General features: G+C 43.9%; 1 protein-coding gene across 1 annotated transcript in view; it reads right to left on the reverse strand.

The window, feature by feature from the left end:
* The window catches only part of ADGRV1 (adhesion G protein-coupled receptor V1), a 517,649-nt gene that overhangs the window by 45,763 nt on the left and 447,023 nt on the right, over positions 1-24,863 (reverse strand). Inside the window, exon 88 of the mRNA XM_084801946.1 lies at positions 2,491-2,612. Within this exon, the coding sequence (XP_084658072.1) occupies positions 2,491-2,612 (122 nt within the window). The remainder of the gene's footprint in view (positions 1-2,490; positions 2,613-24,863) is intronic.

Below are 24,863 nucleotides of genomic sequence, written 5' to 3' on the forward strand. Positions count from 1 at the left end.
TTCCTGGCCATTCTCAGAAAGCACAAGCATGTCCCTAAGAACATGCCACCCTCACCCGAAGGGAGAGGAAGATGAAAGTTGGCAATAAAGATTCATCAAGATAAAAAAAAAAAATCAAACATGCAAGGCCTCCTACTGGGTGAGGCTGACGTGTCCATCCCAAGAGAGCATGGGAGCTGGTATTGATGTCAACCTGCCCTTCCTGTCTCCTCTTAGACCTTTCTGCCTCCTGTCAACCCTTCTCTTAATCTAGACGAGACTCCTCACTTTCCTCTTCTGCAGCCTTGGCTGACACTGTTTCCTTAGGCTGAAACATCCTATTGATAGCCGCGCATCCTTCATTTGTCTAACGAGTGGGGGGGGGGGTTGTTACGGATGATAAAGCACAGCACATACAATGTGAAGTCACACACTCTACCCGACTGAGTGGCTTTTTCTCAAGGCTTGACAACCACCACCACGCAAACAAGTCTTCAACGTGTTTCAGTCTTTAAAGGTCTGCGGGGAACAGTTCAAAATCGGAACCAGCCCTGTATATCACGTTGTAGCTGCCAAACAAAACACACGTGCAGGTGCGATATAGCGGTTTCCTCCAGGATCAAAACATTCCATCCTGCAAGGAGCTGCTTAAACAGGGAGCCAGGCAACTAAAGAGGAGCTTCGAGAAGTCCCTGAAACTGACCAGATTCGATAGACTTTTCCCTGCCAGAGTAAACAGAATCCACTTGCAAATAAGATACTCAGACAAGACAGGCTGCAGAGAAAACTAGGAGACCAGATCAGCTAGCTGCCTGGAAGATGCAGAAACCAGCTGAGCTGCTAGGAGTAGGTTCACACCAACTGAAGCGCCTAGAAAGGGCATTCTCCCACTGTTGAGCTGCCTCCTGGGGTTGCAAGCTTTGTGAGTGCTCTCTGTCTTCTCCTCTCTCCTCTTCTCTATTCTCTCCCCTCCCTCCCTCCCTCCCTCCCTCCCTCCCTCCCTCCCTCCCTCCCTCCCTCCCTCTCTCTCTCTCTCTCTCTCTCTCTCTCTCTCTCTCTCTCTCTCTCTCTCTCATGCTGGGGTGGGCCTTGGCAGTGTAGGTGTCTGAGTCATTTCTGGTCCTAAAAGTAACCTCTCAGCCATATTCCTTAAGTAACTGCAACAAAAAACTCACTTGTTCACCAAGTTAGACTTTGGCGGTATCCGCACTTTGGTCTGTCATGGGTCCTCTATCTGGGCTGAGTAGGTGAGTGTGTTTCACCTCCCCAGGAAAGGTTTTATCACACATCAGCAGCTGTCAGTGTGAACCTTGATATTAGTTCTGCTAAAACCTAGGTATCCAAAGTTGGAATGGCTCACCTTTGTACTTAGACTGCACGCTGGTACAGAGAGAAATGGCCCTTTGGCCCTCACACTACTCTGAACGTATGTCGGCTGCCATAACAAATCTCGTAGCTACTGGTTTACTCATTTCGATCACGAGTCCGACAGGGACATGGCTGTCTTATCCAGGTACTGTCAGTACCAGAGTGCTACCTGGCGGAGTAAGTGCTCCACACCCCACGGTGCCTGCGCAGAGATGCCCCTGGCCACTTGACTCCAGCCCTTCAGGTCACCCGTGGCTTTCCCCTTCCTAACCTGATAATGTACTTTGATTAAATGCTGTCATATAGACCTATATCCTGATTAAAGACTTCGCCTCTCCTTCCGCTTCTCGTCTTCTGTTTTAGGACTAGGTATTTATCCACTCGCCTCGTGTATTGACTCATATTTCACCTGTGTGTTATGATTCTGATTGTATGTATTCATACACATACATTTGTACAAGGTAGTGAACCAAATGATGACTATATAAAGGTATTCTGGGTAATCTTATTGAATTATTTTAGTCTAAGAGATTTTTTTTTTCACTTTGGAAAATAAGAAAAAAGGTGTTCATTTGTTCTGTTTGATAATTCCAGGACGCAACATTTTCCCATGTCACAGAAGCACTAAAAAGTCAGCTTTAATAATAGTTGCTGGAGGTATAGCCTCTAGTTACACTACCTAAACATATTTATAAAACTAATTTAAACTCGGCATTACTGAACTCAAGAAGGGGTCGGATGATTTTTAGTCGCCGAAATATTCTTATATCTAAACATTAAGAGGAAGTTTCTTAACATCAGTTTCACTGTTCAGCTGACCTCATGTCTAAACACAGCTACGCCCCACCTATGTGCATCAGTTCTACACGGTTGCCATCTGGTTATAACTATCTATAAAGGATTTTACTTAACATTGCCGAAAAGAAACAAGCAAATATTTCCCTTTTCATATGCACATGATGGGTAAGTTGGAATTCCAGCCATATGTCAAATGTGAAATATTTAACCCCCACCACATTATTCTGAACCTTGGTATGTCCTTGTGCACACGGACTCACCTGTGCACACACTCTTGCATGTTGAACACTGACACTTGGTGCTTTGTAGTCGTTAGATGTGTGTTGCCTGTAAGGCGTGGCTTACCTGCAGGCTGTTGAAAATGACGAAGAGAATCAACATCCAGAAGTGTCTGTAGGCCATGTGCAGTCCTCCCCAGAGCCACGTCATAGAAACCAGGGCAAAGAGGTACAAGATTAGAGGGATTTCTGGAAATCATGAAGAAAACAAGAAAAAAAAAATGTTCAGAATGCTGCACGATCAACCATACATAATTGCAGGTTATCTTGGACTCTTTTTTAGCATCTGTACCTTAACCCTGTCCAGACAGCAACCTTGGCCCCCTCCTTGCTGTGGAGAAGAAAAGGCACATTGCTTGAGCCTCAGAGCCACTGCTTTTCTTTTTTCACTTTTTACAAATTTTATTTTTTTTTGTATTTTTACATATACACTTATATTATTACAGAGAAATACAATAAACTGCCTATAGCAAGAAGAACCATGACACAATCAGGAATTATATAAATGTTATGTTCATAGTGTTTTGGCTATTTGTATTTGGCAGCCTTGAAGAAAACCTCTTTTCCTATCTTGGTGCATCTGAAATTCTGAATGTAAATCAATATCTATCATATCATATCTTGTCATTATCAACTTAAAACATCTATCTAGACCTAAAAACATCTTAACCCCTAAACAACTAACTTAATCATAAAAATAAACTATCTGGTCTTCAACCCCATCAGAGACTTGAGAAGGAATAAAATTAATTGAGTAGACAGGAAGTGAAGATTAGCAGCTTCCAAAGTGAAAAAAGATGACAAGACAGGTTACTGCCTGAACCCAACACTCTCTATAACGTTGGAGCATCATCTTCAACCTTCTGGCCCAATATATCTGAGAGACATATTTGTGAGCCAGGAACTGTTGAGGACTTGCTTACATTGTCTTGGCAGAGTTTGGCCCTCAAATCTGCCTGTTTCCAAGCTTGGCCCATTTTTAGGCACAATTCTGACTGTGGCAGAAACAAGCACATTTTGCCCAGTGACTGGTTTGCCATATTTGAAGCCATCTCCATAAGGAGATTCTTTGATGATCATCTTCTCTGAGGTAGGCTGGGTGTCACCAGGAGTTAACCTGCCTTTATTGTCAATGAATCTTTAAAATAATAAAAACATCTTTAAATGCCGGATCCTGTGAGTCTCTGAGGGTTCTGAAGACTTTATCTAACTATTTTACCTTGGATACACAGAATCACATCTATCTGTTACACCAAGGGTGGATATGGATACTCTTGTGATGAAAACAGAGCTTCTGGTTTTCAGATGGGTCTGCTTGTCACTGGGGAAGGGGAAGGAAGGTTTGTCCCTGCCAAGGCTACCACCTGCTGGGCTGGATGGGAAGTGGCACAAACAAGTACAAAGGTCCCCAAAGTTCCCTAAGAGTAGGGGGTAGCCTTATGCTCTTCCAATGAGCGCACTCCAACATGGCATTTGAATCATACTCTTTAAAGTGGCGTGTGAGTGTGTGTGTGTGTGTGTGTGTGTGTGTGTGTGTATGATATAAGGCCTTTCCCCCCAAGAAGATAACAAAACGTATTGTGACCGTGAAGAACAGAGAAGTGACCAACTCACAATTGCCAACAGGGGGCATTTGTTCTATCCATCCTGCTCTCATACATCTGTTCCAACGGCTTCCATATTAAGTGCCCTGCACAATGGGCTCCTTGTGCCACTGGAGCTCCAAGATTTATTTTATTATTTCTTGGGTATGGGTGTTTTGCCTGCATGTATGTCTACGCTTGACTTGCGGGCAGTGCCTGCTGAAGCCGGAAGAGGCTGTTGGATCCTGTGGAGCTGGAGTTACAGACAGGGCTGAGTCATCACGTGTGTGCTGGGAACTGAACCTGGGTCCACTGAAAAAGCAGCAGCTCTCTTAACCACTGAGATGTCTCTCCAGCTCCTCTACGTTTTCAGGATGGGTTGATTATGGGTCAGGAGACTCTGTTGTCATTTTCACTTGCCTTCTTTGACTTAGTGAGGGGAGGTTACTTGAGCTTTCAAATGCCTTCTCAGAAGAGATTTTAACAGTGATATCACAATCTGTGTGCAAGCTACAAGTTAAAGGAGATCTTAAAGCAGACATAAATAAATGTATTTTCAAGCTACTGAGAGGCATGAGGACAGATGACCACAGGCACTTTCAGGACAGGCCTGCTGGCCCACCAGCCACACCTGGAGTCCTTCCTCACACACCGTGGGGGTTTAATGGTTAAATATGACTTCAACAATTCTAAATCAATTTTGTTCTGAAACAACCTAATGAGGCTTTGTGGGTTTAAAATGTTATCTGGAAGTTGCCAACCTCATTCACTTTACTCTCTAAACACTACAATTTGTACTTTCTATAAAAACATTTTCCTATATAGACACAGTTTCCCAACTCAGAGAAGGAAAACCAAAATATTAGCTCCTGCAAGTTCCATCCGGTTATTATCCTTACATTTTAACTTACTATTTGTGTGTGTGAATGTATGTGGGGTTTTTTTTTTGTCTATGTACGCAAGTATGGTATGTAGTAGTATAGTATGAATGCATTTTGTCTGCGTGCCTGAGTAAGGGTACCTGCATGCCATAGCATGTGTGTAAGCCAGAGGACAGCTCAGGGACCAACTTTCTCCTTTCACAGTGGGCTCTGGGGATGGAACTCAGGCCATCAGGCTTACACAGCAAGGACGTTCACACACTGAGCCATCTCACTAACACCATGCAGTTATTCTAACAATTTCCTTTGTCCAGCAAGAGCCAGCATTGCATAGTTGACATCTCTGTAATCACTTGACCTTAACATGGTTGTGAAGACCTTTGATTTTGACATATTTATCGATTGTAGGCATCTCTTCTTGTAGAGCGCTATGGTGGTTGGCTTTACATTTCAACTTAACTCAACTTAGAAACGTCTGGGAAGAGACTCTCGGCGAGAGACTAAATATTGGGTTGGTCTCTGTACATGTCTAACAGGATTTGACCTTGATTGCTAGTGTTAATTGACGTGGGGAAGACCCAGTCCACTCCTGGTGGTGCCATTCCCTAGGCAAGGGCCCTGGCCTGTAAAAGAGTAGAGAGATCAGGCTGAACACAGGCAAGCAAGTAAGCAGGCAAACATGTGGATGTAATGTTTCCAGTCGTCATAAGTTTCTGCCACCTTGATTTCTTTACTATGATAACTAACTGTGAGCTAAAATCAATCCTTTCTTCCTGCAGTTGCTTCTAGTCAAGCTATTTCACCACAGTAACAGGAATGAAAATAAAATGAGAACCATCACACGGGCTTATTTGATTTTTTTTTTTCATTTTTAGGTTTGGATTATAAATGTAGATACCACAAGTTAGAATGGATTATTTTAACACAGGAATTCAGTTTGTTCCATCAGTGATGTGATGAGGCTCCTTGCGGTCTCTTGAGTATGGGAGGGGGGCGCATAGATTTTCCACTAAAATTAAAGGGGAAATTTTTGGGTGGTTTTTGTTTGTTTTGTTGTTGTTGTTGTTGTTGTTTTTTCTCAAGACAGGGTCTCTCTGTGTAGCCTTGGCTGTCCTGGAACTAAAAGGTGTACGCCATCACCATCAGGCATGGGGAAAGCCTTGTAATTAACACATATTTCGCATGGTATTACTTGGAAACCATATAAATAACTTTTTTCACTATCAGATGTTTAGTTTATTCACTTTTATAATATGGACTCAGGGATTCTTATTATATTTAGAGTGCTATCATTGACTAACATTTATTTTGGTGCTTAAGTTGCCCCTGGTTGGAGCTCTTTCTTGTGGCTTTTGTGCCTTTTCTTCTTTCCCTACCATCCTATTGACACTTGCTTAGCTATGGGCCCAGGATATTTCAGTATTCTCTACACTAGTCCCGACTTCTTCCAGGAGATAACTTGGATAGCATGATCTGTTTGATATACAGCTAGCCATTGGTACTCGTAAGGCGACTCAGTAGCCAACAGCTTACACACACATACACACACACACACACACACGTTTGAAAAATGTGCCTAGTATACTAAGTTTTCCCTATCATGTGCTTATGTTAATATTGATGGGTTCCCTTTGGCATATTAATATTTCCAGCTTCACTATTCTTGTTCTTTTGCTCTACCATTAAATGTTACTTGAGCCCAAGAAATGAAATATATGAGCAATTGGCCTGTAAGCCAACGGATAGCTTCTAGGCAGCTAGTGAACGGGCTATGCATAGTGTGTGGATGCACCGGACAAAGGAGTGATTTGTGTCTCAGCCTGCACAGAACATTATGGCACTTAATTGTGCGACTCAAGACGATGTGCAATTTAAAGCCTGTGAGATGTTCATTTCCGCATTTCGTTTCAGTATAAGGAAACGGAACTGTGGAAAGCGAGGCAGTGGGAGGACTGACATCTGTATGTGTTTGTGTCTCTCTGAGTTCCTTGGTTCCCATCAGTACTTTTACCTGTCAGACATCACAAACACTAGTTCTATTTTTCTCCCTTCCCGCACTTTGTGACAGTGTTCCCTGTCAATGGGCAGCCCACTCCCCATTATTCTCAATATACTTAACTGTTCCATGCTCTTCCTTGTATGGACTCTAGTCCTGTTGCTATCAGCCTTACCCACTCACAGAGAGCTTCCAAACTCACTCTGCATTCTATGTTGCTCCCCACTTCTCATTAAGATTACCCCAGTGGTGCCTGGGTTCTGATAGCCAATGTACCCTCTGGCACACACACACTTTGTTCTGAGCCAACTAGTGTATTTGGGATGGAATTGTTAAGGAAGAGAAAGAAGAAAGAAGAAGAAGAGGAGGAGGAGGAGGAGGAGGAGGAAAAAAGAAACAGCAAAAGGAAGAAAAATCAGATTTGTTTGGTTTTATTTAAAATAAAGAACCCTTAGCAGAGGCTGCGCTCTGCGATCACCTTGCTCAGATACACTCTTACAAGTCATCTGAGTTACTGTAATTTCTCAAAGAAAACATGGTAATATAAAATAGGTTTTATATAGATTGATAATTCTTTTCCATTAATTTCTTGCAGCTAAACTCGAAAAATTATGTTCTGATGGAAATCCTGCATCCCACCCCCACCCCCATGAAATCTTATTTAGTTCAAGGGTCAGAAGGCCCTGATTAGACTTGGAAGCGGTGCAAATTTGAACGACTCACATCATCTCTACGAACGTCACTCTTTGCTTTCACTGTAGAAGCACAAATTTCTGTCTGTGTCCGCATGTGGGGCATGAAAAGCCACACACAATTTTAAATGCACAATTAAGATCCACAGCCCTGCCCCAGAACTTGGTCGACACGTTCTTCCTAGCGCCTACAGCAAAGCAAGCACTGCACGCTGAGAGAACTCAGTGCGCAAGCCAGCAGAGCATGCTGGGGCTGCTGCCTAGAAATACCCGCAGCCCATTTCCTTCTGTAAGCGGAGTGGTAGCTTGGCACCTCAGAGTCAAAACTCCTCTAGGAAGAAAGGCTGTCATAAATAACTTTGCACTTAGCAGCAGGCCCCACACTGGCTTTCCAGCAGAGCAGCAGTAATTAAAAGATGGTTTGAGATGGAAGAAACACCCAGGGGCACATCTGGGTTTTGTGGGCTCGAAGCCTATGCTACTGGAAAAGGGGATGCTTCTTTCACCAAAGTTGCGAGTCTGCAATTGGGTTGCAGCATCTTAGAAGCGAGAGGTAAGGCATCGAGACTCAACCTTAATGGCTTTATTGCTACTGTACCTCTCAAGAGTTTTAGCTCTCTGGAGCCACAGCAGAAGGAGAACAGAGGACCGGAAGGAAGTGAGAAGCACGTTGTCAAATGGCTACTGTGCCACTGTGTTATGTTCCCTTAATGGAAATAAGTTATTTCATAATTACCAAGTTGGGGTTTTGCATATAATACATTACTAGCAACTTCTTCCTTGCCTGAATGTCAATGCTTATCAAAGAAGGCACTTAGCGTTGGTAATGTCAGAGACAACTGATATTTAGAGGTGACTTTTACTGAGCTTCAGACCTGGGACAGGCAGCTAAGGTACCTTTTTTTTTTTTTAAAGATTCATTTATTATTATGTATACACTGTTGTCTGCTTGTAGCCTAGTAGAGGGAATCAGGTTACATTATAGACGGCTGTGAGCCACCATGTGGTTGCTGGGAATTGAACTCAGGACCTTTGGAAGAGCAGGCAGTGCTCTTGACCACTGAGCCATTTCTCTAGCCCCAAGGTGCTTTTTAAACCAACTTGAACCTGACCTCCGGGTTCTCCCAGCATCCCTCAGTCCCATACCCTGCCCTCTACCTACCCTGAACTCTCCAGCCCAGAAGTGGGCCTTCGCCTCTCCCAGAGGCTCTTCACTGTTTAATCCACGCATTTTGCTTCCCCCTCCTAAGTTTCTCCTCCATCCTCCCTCCCCCTCTCCCCCCTCTCTCTCTGAATACTTTTCTCTCTCCTCCTGGAGAGTGACCTCTCTGGCCCCGATCTTTGGGACCAGTGAACCCAATAAACCTGCATTTATATACTTTAACTTGTGTCGCATTAGCTCATTTTATTGCTGGAGGTAGCATAACATATTTGCTAATCTCACCCATAAAAAGGAACCTTAGAAACCCCAGCATTCTGTCCAAGGAGCAAGGAAATCTATGTAAACACAATGCCACACGCAATAATACAGACTCTCCAACAGTCAATAACAACAGCAAAGTCTCCTAACAGTCCAATTCAAAAACGGGCAAAGACTAAGAAAGATGTTTCTCAAATAAAATAGTGTCGGATAAACACGTGAAAAGAGACTCAACACAACCAGCCACAGGGAAAGAGGCAAAACTACAGCAATCTGTAATTCGTACTCACTATAATAGCTATTACCAAGCAATTGGAAAACAACACTGCAGAGGTGGGAAGGATCGGAGCGCGGGTGGAAATTATGTGTAGCTCCTGTGGAAATCTTTGGTGGGTCCTAAACGTTAAGCAGAGAGTTACCACAAGACTCAGGAATCCCACGTCTAGTTTTATCCCAAAGAAATGAAAGTAGGGGCGGAAACATTTGCTTGTGTACCAGTGTTCATAGCAGCAACCTCAACTGTGACCAAATTGAAACAGCCAGATGTCCACCAGCCATAATCACAACATAGTGTTTAGGTGTATTAGAACATCACCCAGGGCAGTAACAGAGTTAGGAAAGGGATTAGGGCTCATCACAGAGGCTCTAGGGAGCTGCCTTGCTCCTTTCACTATGTGAAGACCATGAAGATGACATCACCTGTGAATGAAAGTGGGGTCCCTACCAAACACCAGACCATTGGTAGCATTGTCTGGGACTTCCCACTGTGACCCTGAAAAGATAGTTTTGCTCTTTGTCAGGCATGTTATTTTTTTGTATGGTATTTTTGTTAAGACAAAGGCACTATGGATTAAAAAGGAATAGGACTCTGCTACAGACTACACCAGCGAACCTTTTTGCAAAATGTTTGGTTGACTGAAATAATATGGTCTACAGAGACAGAAGGCAGAAGGGAGGGGGCAAGGAGTTATTACTCAGTGGACACAGAGTTTCTCTTTGGGATGATGAAAAGCTTCAGGATATTCTGATAGTGCTGAAGGCTGCACAGCATTGTGGGAGTTGATTATGATTAACCGAATAGTTAATGATGCACAGTGATAACTAAGTGGATACTGAAGACATTTAAGTAATAAATTTGTGATGTGTGTATTTTTACAAAAGAGGAAAAAAGATTGTTAAATCTGGTGTGCATGAAGATAAAGTTCTACACTGGTGGAATGGTGATGCAGAGGGGAGGGAAGGGGGAGGGTTAGGGGAGAGGGGAGAGGGGAGAGCCGAAGAGAGAGTGAGGTAGCTAATATTAGATATGTTTGATAAAGAATATAGGTACACACATATATATTTATATACACATATGCACAGATAGACAGACACACATGCATGTGCATGTGCACATGTGCGCACGTGCGCACACACACACTATAAAAGCCTGGTGGTGGTGGGGACTTTTGCACTACAGTGTCTCCTGAACATGACAAGGCTGTTGCACTCATGAACGTGTAGACACTTTGGTTGCCTGCACAGAGCCAGTCAGCACTCCAGCGTGGACAGGGAAGGCAGGCTGAAGGCCTCACTATGGCAACCGACAGAAACTGGGGAAAGGATCGTCGGTTTTCTTCGTCTGTGTGGCCCGCAATAGGATGCTCATGTTCCAATGAATGGCCCTCCACCCCTGCACCTGTGGGCAACACTCACTGGACTCAGGGGCCTATAGATGTCTATACTGAAGCTGTAGACTTTGGAGGATTTGGGGTTGTGAGCGTCCAGGAGAATTGAATGTGAGGGGAGGTGGTGGATCTGACCAAAGTATAATGCACTTGTGTATGACATTTCCAATTAAGAGAAGCTGTTTTATAAGACCAAAAAAAAAATTATCAAAGTACTGAAATGTCTAAATTAACAAAATGTTACTAATGTGAAAAACAAAGTATTTTAAAGTCTTTTGGAAGGGGAAAAACAGTAAGTGTCTATGTGAGTGCTGATGAACCACATCCCAGCTTTTTTATTTATTTTTTTGTTTTGGGTTGTGGTGGATGTGTGTGTGATTTCAGTGAATTTAATTGTGGTTTGTAGAGAAAGCCTATTGCTGTCTTAACTGTTTCCTTTGAAATTACACCCATTAAGCTAAGCACACACTGACAACAATCACTGCTTTATTACAGAAAAAACACCCCATTGATATGAGGCTGGAATTTAAATAATGTGTTTGCAATCTCCTCAAGTACTTGTGTTAGTTTTACCTCACTGACCTCCAGATTTTTACAGGTTGGGATGTGCTACTAAAACAGACTCATCAACATAAAACAAGAGCCATGATGGCGAAAGGATGGGAAGTTAAGATATTTATGGGTTTATCTCGGACATGGCACTCAATTTTAAATAAGGAAAATAGGTAGGTTGAGTTTTTAAAAAGTTGTCAAAAGATCTTGTTTTTTAAAGCACGGTTCTTATTCCAAAATGAATAGATATTTGGATACAAAGGCGCTTCCGTGATCTGACTCACTTTTTGGTGAAAATACATTGTGCCCGGAGCCTTTTTACCCACTGTTAGCACTGACTCCACAGCACACAAGCACTCACCAGTGCTCTCAAATATGCCTAGAAGCACATAGGCCTGCAAAAATGTATAAAGCCTTCCTGTCCTTGAACTGGCCAATGAGTGCTAGGCCATTATGTGGAGTGGACTAAAAGCAACACTATGGGCAAGCTTTGCATAAACAACTTCCGCATTTGGTCAGCTTGTATTCCTATGTTTAATCACAAGCCCTAAACGTGGTTTCAATGTTAAAATTTCCTTCTCCTTTCAGTACTTCTGCAACAAAATTCCTGGATATTCTGTAGATGCTCCATCACATTCAAGCTGTGATTGAAAATGGTCTGTCCAACCTCTTTAAAAATAGGCTTCTTTCGCACTCCTTGGGAGGCAAAGGCAGGTAGATCGCTGTGAGTTCGAGGCCAGCCTGGTCTACAAAGCGAGTCCAAGACAGCCAAAGCTAACACAGAGAGACCCTGTCTCAAAAAACCAAAAACAACAACAACAACAACAAATAAAAATAAAAATGCTTCTTGTAGCAAGATGATACCCAAGGGTGCAATAGGGGCCTAAAGGTTATGGAGGTAACCAATTATTTAAGGTCCGCCTCACAGAAGGAAACCCATGCCTGGCTCTGTAAATCTGGCCAACAACCGATGGTTCGGGAGCTCAGAGGCCTAAAAGTGAACCTACTGCTATTATTCCGTTAAGTGGACATAGAATCAATCTGCTTTCGAAATTCCTATCTCAATATACATATATTCGTGAAGTTAAATCTCATCAATGAAGTTTCTTTGTACAGTGGATGGCGGTTAATGAAGAAATTCAGATTGATCAAAGCACGATCAACAAACATCTGTGGAATTATCAGTTACAAATGGGACACATTTGTCATATAACCATAAGCTCAGGGTCCTTAGTGGTAGAGGGAGTAAAAAATATTGCAAACGCCTGAGGTCAGGGAGGGATGGCGCAACAGTGTCCTTAGGACAGCACAGGACCCCTGCATTCATGAATTCATAGCAGCTGTGGTGACCCACACAAGACGTGCACAGTGTGTGTGTGTGTGTGTGTGTGTGTGTGTGTGTTTTGAGTTTCCACTGCTAAATGAAGAACTGTAGAGAATTTATGGCCCTTGGGAGGAGAAAGTTTTCTCTAAGGGTCCAGTTGCTGGTACGTTGACCATAGTCTATTGGATGGTCCTACATTTAGAATATGTCAGTAGCACAAATAATACTTGCTGGGTTATCTAAAAAATAAATAAAAAGATGACACAAAGTTAAGTCAGGGTAGGGAAGGAGGGGTAGATCTGGGAAGGGTGAAGAGAGTTGGGTGAATATGGTCAGTAGTTCACTGCATGAAATCCCTGAAGAATTAATTAAACCATTATTCTTTCTTTTAAAACATTTCAAAGTAACCTTTCATTAGCTCCTCTTCTATACCCTCTCCCTCCTTATGACGTTATTTTTAAAATTTCATAGCATTTTTAAGTACCAGATTATTACATAAGTCATATGATTATTGATTTCATATGTTAATGTGACTGTGATACAAGAGACCGTAGTAAACTCCTTAAACTTTCTGGGTGTGTCTTTGAGGATGTTTCAGAGAAAGGTGAGCATTTGAATGGCGGATGAAGCAGATAGCCTTCCTCAATGTGAGTGGTCATCACACAAGTCACAAGGGCTCTCCACAAAACCAAAAGGAAGAGGAAAGCGAAGCATAAGGCTGCGCCTTCCTTCTGCCTGACTGACTGGGTGGTCTGAAGTCCGAGGTGCTCCTGGCTCTCAGGCCTTCAGACTCGGACCAGAATTCCTGACTTTTATTCCTATGTCCTTGACCTACACCACAGCAGTCATGGGTTTCCCACTGCAGGTGTCAGTTTTGACATAATCAAAGGACCCAGTACTTTATATTGTATCTCTTTTCCTGGCCATGTCTGTCTGTCTGCATATCTTTCCATTGTCATCTATCTGTCATAGACCCATCTACTATCTGTCGTTTATTAGTCTATATACCACCTATTTATGTATCTATCATTTATCTACCTAAGTTTTATCTATCTATTTATCTATGGATATATACCACCCTTTGGTTCTTTTTCTATGGAAAGTCTAAACATGTTTGCATCTGCACAAAGCCCATGAGAACACTCTCAACCGCATACATGGTCCTGCACCTTGCTTATCAAAGTGGGGACTCAAACTTAGGTAAATTAGTAAGTACAAGGCAAATTGTAGTTTAAGTCTTTGTAGGCATCGCTATGCTACAGCTAATGGATACCTGAGAACTAAATTTTGCCTGCACACTATTTCTTCCATTTTCTGCTTAAATGAAAATGAACACATGCACACACACACACACACACACACACACACACACACACACACACACACACACGGCAGGGGAGAGAGAGTCATGAGGGGCTTTAAGGTGCAGAGAAGGCACGCTAGAAAAACTTTATGGTTGTGGTTTGGAGGCAAAGCTGCCTGTTAATGACAGTCCCCCAACGACAGATCCCTATGATTACTTTTTAAATTAAATTATATTGATTTATTTATTTCGGGGGCCGGGGGAGGTAGCTGCATGCTCTCATGTCCACGTGGAGATCAGAGGACCATCTGGAAATTGAATGACCCTTTACCTTCTAAGCCATGTTGCCATCCCAATTACTTACATTTTAATGGAAGGGGGAAAACAGAGAGAAAAGGAGTGACAGGTATTGACTACTTTCAGAATCAGTCCATTTTCCTTAAGATTTCCATAGTCACATGCCAATTCCAAGACCACTTAAGGAGTCAGGTCTGCCCTAAATTCTTGACCTGGAAACTCTCTACCTATCACAACTCATAAAGAGCAATATTTCCGCGAACTGATGTTGGTTTTGGTTTTGGTTTTGGTTTTGGTTTTCCAAGACAGTGTTTCTCTGTGTAGCCTTGGCTGTCCTAGACTCGCTTTGTAGACCAGGCTGGTCTGTACTCTCACAATGATCTGCCTGCCTCTGCCTCCCGAGTGCTGGGATTAAAGGCATGCGCCACCATGCCCAGCCCAACTGCACATTCTTGAGAGAAAAGCCTCCTAAACCCTCACTTATTTTCTTCTATTCTATCCACACAATGCTGTGTCATGCTGTCACCGACTTTCTGTCTCATCCCATTCCACTTAAAAATACGCTGATGACGAGACTTACCGGTGTCTTATGACCCCCAGTTCCGTACATTAAAAGGGAAGATGATGTGTCTATGAGGCAGATCATAGCCTATCTTAGGCAAAGGAAGCCTGAGCAATCATAACCATAGTGTAGGCCTCTATTTAGCAGCCTCAGGTATACATAGCTGATACTTAGAAATGTGAGAAGGGGAACTGGGGAAGGGGAACAAGTCCATACCAGGACGTAGTGTACTTTACAGGGTTGAAGGACCATGGCTCCATTCCCCAGTGTCTCGAGGGCCACCGTGAACCCAAACCCCAGGCCTTTGCTAACAGCCGACTTGGGGCGGACTCGCAGAGATGCTAAAGGACAGTTCAGTGTCAAGCCTGCTTTGAGGGTGATTTATATGGACTGAAAAAAAAATGGTGAAAGCCTACAATTATGGTCTGGCTTTGCAGAAGCCGTATGTAATTTTCAATTTGCAGGCTGTAATTTTGAATCTAAGGAGAATAAGCAAGTTATATTAGACAGACCCACGTCGGCCTTGCAAAAACTGTTATTAGAGTAATTCGAGTTGAACCGTGCACTTCAGAGCTGCCAGATCCTGTTCTGCTGCGTGGGTGGAGGTGTCGCTTACACCTGTGATTCTTAAGGAAAGGTGAAACATATTGCTTCCTTCCCGCCACACAAAAACTGGCCTGGAAGGACGGGAAGGGAATACCATTTGAGTTCACAGCTTACAGCAATTATCTACGAATGCTTTGCCAAATAAAAATGACAAGTTTTTTTTTTTTTTTTTAGATGATTAGAGTTCTAAAACACACACGGGAATCATGGAAGTAGCAGTTGAAGACCGGTTTAGCCTAGTTCTACTCGGCCGTTAAAGAGCTTGAGACACTCCTTTCTAAAGGGGCTGGGGCATGGGCAGCGCTTCGTCACACACAGCAGTGAGACCAGCAGAAATGTAGACTATGTCTTCATTTTGAATCCTACTACATGGCCTGATAGTATTTAGAAGTTAAGTCATAGCTAAGCATCTGTTAGGAACTACTTACAGGCTATGAACAGTTCGGTTGTGCGTCACTAAACAGTCACGAGGATTTCACAGGCTCAAAGTCAGCGCCAGAGTCTTGACTTAAATAACAAAACATCTCACAAGAATTAACACTAATGGTAGTTCTGTGTGTTCCAGAAAATATGTCTGTGGGTTATCACGTATGCCTGTCCCTAGAAGTGTTTTCTGGTAGAGGCTCAGTCTAGGTAACTGCCAGTTTTCCTTAAAACTTATTTGTCCTTTAACTTGGTGCTTTAGCCAGCCTACTGGAAAACACAATTTAAACTTGTATCTATCTTTTTAAAACTTCCACTGCTTCATGTCAGGGATCTGCCTGCCTTTACCTGAGGGTTGGGATGGAAGGTGGGATCACCCCCACCCTGTGTCTAGTTCAGTGTGATTGTTTACACTTCTCCCACTTGCTATCAGATTACTGGGGGCGGGGGTTGCCTCGCCTTAGAAATAATGCTGCATCGCTCAAGGTTTGGGTGTATTACTTTCTCTTGTTAAATAACTCTGTCCGTAAATGCAGAAAAGTGGACATCACACCCACACACAGAACTGTTCTCAGGAACGTACAACCAACCACAAGGCAGTTTGGTCCCTGTATTACATAAAGGCTTGCCACTGTCCGATGGACAATACACACAGGTGGGCCAGGGATTTTTTTTTTTAATACACAAGGAAAGAACTAATGCCTATTGCTCATTCTTACTAGCAATCTCAGAGAATAAAAAAAAGGAAACTGAGTCGGCCATAGTGGCGCATGCCTTTAATCCCAGCACTTGGGAGGCAGGGGCAGGTGGATCACTGTGAGTTCGAGGTCAGCCTGGTCTACAAAGTGAGTTCAGAACAGCCAAGGCTGCACAGAGAAACCTTGCCTTGAAAAACCAAAAAAAAAAAAAAAAAAAAAAAAAAGAGGAAACTGTGTTTTGAGAGAAAAAAAAAAAGATATTCCTAAATTGAACCCTATGTATATGATTTAATGGGAAGGAAATGACTATAGCAAAACAAAATTATAAATCACTGGGCATGGGGGCACAGGCCTCTAACTGTACTGGGAGGCAGAGACAGGCAGAGTCTCTATGAGTTCCTAGCCAACCTGGTCTACAAAGTGAGTTCCAGGACAGCCAGCCTACAAAGTGAGACCCTATCTCAAAACAGAGAAACAAAACCTTGGGGTGGGAGAGATGGCTCAGTGGTTAAGGGCACTGGTAGATTTTTCAAGAGTATTTAGATTCTAGCACCCACGTGATAGCTAATGCCTACCTGTGATTCTAGCCCAGAGGGCCTAGTGTACTCTCTGGCTTTCGCAGGCACAAGGCATGCACGTGGCACACAGACATACATGCAGGCAAAAATACTTGTGCATACAAAAATTAAAACCAACTAACCTACATAAACATAAACAAAGAGAACAACAAACAGTAAAACCCTAACAAACACCTGCTTTGACCATGTTTATGTATTACATAGTAAATAATTTAACACAGTGACCTGCATCCAAGGGTTGATTATTAAGCGTCTGTTTCTCTGTATGTCAATGCAATACGTAATCATTTACTTCTTTATTTTGAGATTTTAATCCTAGCATCCTTTTCCCCCACCTCTTGAAATTTTCATGTGAATTTCAAATTATGGCTAGTTTGGTCCACAGGTATGTGGTACTACGTGGGGTTGTAAAGTAGATGCTACTGTTTGGTTTTTTCTCAAAGCTGAGATTCCTCTGTGTGTGTGTGTGTGTGTGTGTGTGTGTGTGTGTGTGTGTGTGTGTGTGTACGCACTTTTATGGGAACATGCACACACAGGTGCTTGGCTCCAGCCAAGTCAGGAAAGCATTTGTGAAGAAGTCACTTTATCTTTAGTCCTGGTGAGCTTAAAGGAATAAGAGCAGCATAAAGGAAGGAGGAAGTGTCTAAGTCCGAGTCCATTGCTCCTTTGGCTGCAGTTAAAATCCACAGAAGCAAGTGATGAAAAGAGTCTCACAGCAGTGGGCCAGCAATGCAGAATGAGTTTCCTCAAGTAGAGAGAACCATTGAACACTTCTGGGGGGTGGGGGGAAGAGGCATCCCATGACTGAAAGCTTGATCTCTCCTAAGGAAGTAAACAGGCTCATGGGGCAGAAGCTGGAGCAAGGCCACTCCATTAGTGACCATGGTGGCAGTCTAAGTGGGTGACTGCGAAGGCCCAAGGCAAGGGATTGGCAAACAGCATCTCCCCCTGTGTAAGAAAAGGGGAGGGGAAAAGACACCGCACAGAGACAGGATTGCAGTGGTACCCCGTAAATCAGAAGGCAAAGGTGGACGGTGGGACCCCCATCACTAAGGACGAACTCAGTAAGTCTACACATTCATGAGACCAGGGTTCCAGAAGCATGCAGGGTTCGGATAATCAGCAGTGATCTGTGTGGCCACACTACAGAGGGAGAGAAATTACACAGGTGTCTTGGACACAAACACATATAAAAAGGAAACCCAAACAATGCCGAGTTCAGAAGCACTGAGCAAGGCAGATGAAGACAGGTGAGGCTTTTGCACACTTCTTGAAGGAAGTGTAGGGACCAGCAAAACTGATGCAGCCTATATCCTAAAACCATGTGCGTGCCTGTAACTGGAAACAGAGCAGGATGGAGTTGGTTTAAAAATGACTAGCTACCATGGTATTTAAAAAATGACTAGCTACCATGGTATTTAAAAAATGACTAGCTACCATGGTATGGAAAACAGAGGCAGCCCCTAGAGAACGCACACGCTTCGGAGTTCCATCACAAGGAAGAACCATTAGCAGGGAGTGAGTAGGAAAATGAAAACATCACCAACACAAGGGATGGGTTTCCTGGGGCAGGGGTGTGGCTCGCTCTCAGGACTGACTTAAGTGGGAGAGTTTAAGGATGGGCAGACGAGAGAGAAGCTGGTGGTGGCTTGGTGTGCAAGGGCATGGATGATGAATGAGTCACCCTCATGGCATAGCCGTGAACAGAAGGTGATGAGTAAACCTGCCGGAGGAGCTTGTTCTCGAAGGGAGGGGGAGACGCACAGCGGTAACTTGATAAGACAGCAACCTTGTGAGTAAGCTCTTCAGGGCAGGGTAAAAGCGAGGTACGTCTTTATAGGTTGTGGGTAAGGCCCAGAGAACCGAGATTGAAGTTGTGAGCCATCTGTGGAAAATTGAGCCAAACCAGTTCCAAGAGAAGGAAAAACAGATGACAAATACAAATGGTAGCACCGGCTTTCTGGAGAATTAGCTACTTAGGTAAGAGGGGAGGGGCACGAGAATAGGAGACAATAAACAATGATGACCAGATGAAGTAAGAAAAGCTGGGGGCGAGAGCATCATGTTGGCTTTACTTTCTTGTATAGACAGAACGAATTAAATGCAACACCCAAGGGCAGTAGGCTCTGGTTCAAGATTACGTGAGAGCCAATTAAAGATAATCCAAAGATTTCTGGGAAGCAGCTATGGCCCAGTTAAGGTTGCTTAGAATAAATTAGTATCCATTACAGAGTACCACTAATTGGCTGATAATTATTTTCTGTATTATTTCATTATTCTATTATTTTCATTTAATCGCTGTCTTCTTTATTGGCACTCTGCATTACTTTCTGTTATTAAATAACGATCTCTGTAAATGCAGAAAATGAACATCACACCCACATACAGAGCTGCTCTCAAGAACATAAAACTTGACCACAAGGCAGTCTGGTCCTGTGCTATGGAAAGGCTTCGCCACTGTCCACTAATCATGGAGCGTGGTGGTGCATGCCTTTACTCCCAGCACTGGGGAGGCCGAGGCACATAGAGCTTAGTGAGTTCCTGGGCAAAATAAAGAGTAAAAAAGAGCACTGTGTGGCCTCATCTGGACTGGCAGATGGCTAAACTACTTAAAGAGGAAGGTGAGGAAATCAAAGGAACAAATACAAATATTCTTGTCCAACTACAGGTTCCAGATTGGACTCTGAGAGAACAGTGAAAGGTCCGGGGAAGAGAGGGTCACCCTGAGGGTCACCAGCAAACGAGAATAAGCCATAGTAGCAGCAGCAGATACGGAGGCAGTGCCCTGTGACATGTGGGAGGGAACCGGTGACAGGTGACAAGGACGGAGGGCGATCCTGAAGGCAGGCAGCACACCTGCCACAATGGGGGGGGGGGAGGGGGGGTGGCAAATACAGGGCTCTGAGAACAGGAACCATCTGAAGGCAGAGCTGCAGTGTCCTGGAATGTGAGAAGGAAAGACACTTCAGCTTCCTGCTAAGTGGAAAAGTGGTCTTGTACAGCTGGGCTAGGGGACAGGGCTGCTTCTTGACGCATTTCCTTTAGAGTGGGGCCACTGAAAGAGTGGCCTGCCTTTAGCTCAGTCAAGTTCACTCCACCAACAATGTGTTGTAAGATAATACCATTTTCCTATTTGATTTTCTACTACACTGTGAAAACTAGAAAGCATGATTTCTAGAGCACAGGCACTGTGCCTCCAATTGCTCACTGCCAAGATTATTTATGCTCAGTTTTTGCTTCTTTTTCTATTCTATTCTTTTCTACTTCTTTCTTCTATTACTAAAGTAATAACAATCCTGCTTTATTCGTAGATCTTCTCTTTAACATTTTATTAGTCAATCAGTTTAAAGTGTATTTTGAAGACTATTTATATAAAGAGCAATGCAAACACTGAATCACGAGCAGGAAGGATTTGAAATCATAGTAAATGGCAGTAAAAAGTGCATGGAAAAAGTTACAATGGAATCTGCAACTAGGAGCCTGGCAGAGCTGTGCACGAAAGGACCGCAGTAGAGTAGGCAGTGGAGCTCCATCACCGTGTCAGAATACCAACAGCCCAAGGTAAACAGGCTTGAAACCCTCAGAGTCCCACTGTCTTGTTGAGCTTTATATACACATTCATTGGCAACCGTGTAGCCGCTAATTCTGGACAGACATATTTTAAAAATGAGAGATTGTCTTTTCCCTTGCCAGCAGTTGGATGGAAGATCCCGTCATCCACTGAAAACTGCTTCCAGATCAAAGCAGTAAACAGGAATAACTGTTTTATAGAGTTTTCCAAGGATCAGAAAGCAGTGAGTCACTGGTAACTTTTAAAAGATAAGTGAAGGAGGATTTGAAGAAGAGCAAATCCTTCTAAAAAGTTGAATATGCCACCAGGAAAATTGAGATTAAAAAAATTTCTTTATTAAATTGGAAGTGAGCAAGAAGGAAATACATCGGAAATCCAGTAAGTACATTATGAACAGCAGGGAGTGTTCCATTGGTTCTCTGGTCAAACGTGATGTGGCATGACAAAGGCACACCCATGTCACTGAGAGGTGGCATCGACACCGAGACTTACCTTCAGCCACAGACACTGGCTTCTACTGTGTGCCTCACAGACTACACCTTCCACTAAACCCCACACCAAAGCCTCATAAAGGGGGACAGCAAAGTGTAAATCAGTCCCAGGACTGCTGGCTTAGCAGCCGGAGGCACTTGTGGACACACTTAACAACCTGTTTGATACTCAGACATCGCACGGTGACAGGAGAGAACCAATTCCCAAGACTTGCTCTCTAAGCTCTACACACGCCGTGGCAGAGGTACATGTGTTAGGACAATACCCTGCCCCATGAAAACAAAACAACAGCTGCATCTGTTTTCTGCTCTCCATCCTCTTCTGAAACCACCATGCATGAGCTCAGAAAGCAAGAGTGAGCTCAGCTGTCTAAGATCCAGACTTACTAAATGTTACACCACTTTTACACATCAGCAAGGCTCGACGTACTGCTCAGGTGTGTGTACACAACAGCAAGGCTCAAGTGTGCGAACTTCATTCAGAAAGTAGTAAGGATTTCCTTTAATTCTAAAATCTGAGGATTGACACCATTCTATGATTTTTAATGGCACGATCAATTTGGATTTCAGAATGCTTTGGCATAGAATAGAGACAAATATGAACCAAGGCAGTGCAAGTCTTCAGGACAATGGCAAGAGTCCTGACTGTGAGACCATGGGAGAAATGATCCAGATGCCATGGATGGAAGTGTGTCTTCCAGCACTCGAATTCACATGGGGTAAGCCTGACTCCCAGCTTGGCGTAACCTAGAGACGAGTCTCCAGGGGGTAACTAGGTCAGTTGGTGGAGCTCCCGCAATGGGGCTAATGACTTGGAGGAGACAGGAGGGACATCTTTGTCTCTTCTGCGAGTGCACAGCGAGACCTGAGCAGGAGCATGACCTGGGGGTCCAAGTTGGCTTCATCACGAACTGTGAGAAACACTTGTCTGTTCCCTAGATCTACAGGCCATGACGTCCTCCATGGCGGCCACAGCGCAATACTCCCGGGCACAATGCCAAGGAAAGGAAGGGAAGTGGATCTCTGAGAGAGGTTTAGAATGTGTGCCAAAGAAAGGATCTAGTAGGATTATGCCATCTACACACTGGATGGTGCCAAACTAATAGAAGAGACAACAGGGGCTGGAGAGATGGCTCAGAGGTTAAGAGCACTGTCTGCTCTTCCAGAGGTCCTGAGTTCAATTCCCAGTAACCACATGGTGGCCCACAACCATCTGTAATGTGATCTGGTGCTCTCTTCTGGTGTGCATAAAGACAGTGTACTCATATACATAAAATAAATAAATCTTTAAAAAAAAAAGAAGAGACAACAAATGTCAAGCTCATAGGAAGGTTATTAAACACTTACAGATGTTGGCAGTTTATCAATCAAGCGATGCCATAAAAGAGAGAAATAGCACAACAGCTGCATCAGCTAGGAGAACAGAAAGGGCAACTGGGTGTTTCAATCAGGAATAGAGGGCGAGGCCTTTGTTATAAATGAAAAATGAAGAAGCAGATGCAAAAATAGTCTTCCAGCCAAGTTCTTTCTGAGGAACAATTTCTAATGATTATTTTTATGGACATCTTCTAAAATTAAGTTGTTGTTGTTTTTTGGCTTTTGGCTTTTGGAGACAGGGTTTCTCTGTGTAGCCCTGGCTGTCCTGGACTTTTTTTGTAGACCAGGCTGGCCTCGAACTCACAGAGATCTGCCTGCCTCTGCCTCCTGAGTGCGCCAAGTTTACAGATTGGGGTCATCAGTGCAAGTTTCAATAACAAAATGCTAAAGGGCCAGTATAGGCGCTGGCAGCTGTGGTGGCTCTGAGGGGCTTGTACGTCACCTGTGGTTTCCAGGCCAACACCGTGATGTAGCCCTTTCGTCTGTGTAGAGCTTTTCCCCAGTCTTGTGTCGCCTGGCTTTTCCTGTCAGACCGTGGAAGTGACAGTATTGGTTTGATGTAAGCACTGAAACAAAAGCTGTCTCCACTCATAACTTCTCGGCACGCTGCCCGGCTTCCGACGGACTTCAATGGTAAGGCAGATTACGAGAATGCTGGCTAGGAAGTATGGAGGACCTCAGAAACTCACACTTGTCATTTTAGAGGCAGGCACAGTCCATTCTTGCGTGCTTTATGAAATCTGATTAACTAAAAGATTCCTTTTTTTTTTTTTTAAATTTTGTTATCTGACCACGAGAGCTACCTTTATCCGCAACCAGTGAGTAAATGAGAGTGGGTAAGGGACAAAAAGAGCCTGAGATTGAGACATTCAGGAAAAGCTGAGAGGGTGCAGAGTGGGGAGTAGATCTGGGAAGAGTAGGGCAGGGGGACTAAACATTTTCTGTCAAACTCTCAAAACAGTAACAAAACTCACTTAATTGGTAAATAAAAGGATATTCAAGAACTGGGAGGTCTAGAAAGACCCAGCGCCTTCACAGCCTCCTTTCTTCTTTGGCTACATGTATAAATCAGGGGTTTGGGCAGAATTTTAAGCTTCTTTAACTTTTATTAAAATTCTTTGACTTTTATTTTGTAATTTTCATCGGGAGGTGCAAAAGCATTGGGAATTTGTGAGATTATTGTTCTAGGAGATTTTGCTTGTTTGCTTATGGTGCTGGGATTAAACCCAGGAGTTGTGGCTGCCTAGCATTCTATAGCTAAGATATAGTCTAATCTTGTTCTATACTTGAGGTATAGCCCAGCCCTGCTGTATAGCTGAGGTATAGCCCAGCCCTGCTCTATAGCTGAGGTATAGCCCAGCCCTGCTCTATAGCTGAGGTATAGCCCAGCCCTGCTCTATAGCTGAGGTATAGCCCAACCCTGTTCTATATCTGAGGTATAGCCCAACCCTGTTCTATATCTGAGGTATAGCCCAACCCTGTTCTATAGCTGAGGTATAGCCCAACCCTGTTCTGTATCTGAGGTATAGCCCAACCCTGTTCTATAGCTGAGGTATAGCCCAACCCTATTCTGTATCTGAGGTATAGCCCAGCCCTGTTCTATATCTGAGGTATAGCCCAACCCTGTTCTATAGCTGAGGTATAGCCCAACCCTGTTCTGTATCTGAGGTATAGCCCAGCCCTGTTCTATATCTGAGGTATAGCCCAACCCTGTTCTATAGCTGAGGTATAGCCCAACCCTGTTCTGTATCTGAGGTATAGCCCAGCCCTGCTCTATAGCTGAGGTATAGCCCAGCCCTGTTCTATAGCTGAGGTATAGCCCAGCCCTGTTCTATAGCTGAGGTATAGCCCAGCCCTGCTCTATAGCTGAGGTATAGCCCAGCCCTGCTCTATAGCTGAGGTATAGCCCAGCCCTGCTCTATAGCTGAGGTATAGCCCAGCCCTGTTCTATATCTGAGGTATAGCCCAACCCTGTTCTATAGCTGAGGTATAGCTCAACCCTGTTCTGTATCTGAGGTATAGCCCAGCCCTGTTCTATATCTGAGGTATAGCCCAACCCTGTTCTATAGCTGAGGTATAGCCCAACCCTGTTCTGTATCTGAGGTATAGCCCAGCCCTGCTCTATAGCTGAGGTATAGCCCAGCCCTGCTCTATAGCTGAGGTATAGCCCAGCCCTGCTCTATAGCTGAGGTATAGCCCAGCCCTGCTCTATAGCTGAGGTATAGCTCAGCCCTGCTCTATAGCTGAGGTATAGCCCAGCCCTGCTCTATAGCTGAGGTATAGCCCAGCCCTGCTCTATAGCTGAGGTATAGCCCAGCCCTGCTCTATAGCTGAGGTATAGCCCAACCCTGTTCTGTATCTGAGGTATAGCCCAGCCCTGCTCTATAGCTGAGGTATAGCCCAGCCCTGCTCTATAGCT

Source organism: Acomys minous (assembly GCF_964271855.1).
Source record: "Acomys minous genome assembly, chromosome: 11".
In the NCBI taxonomy this organism is placed as follows: domain Eukaryota; kingdom Metazoa; phylum Chordata; class Mammalia; order Rodentia; family Muridae; genus Acomys; species Acomys minous.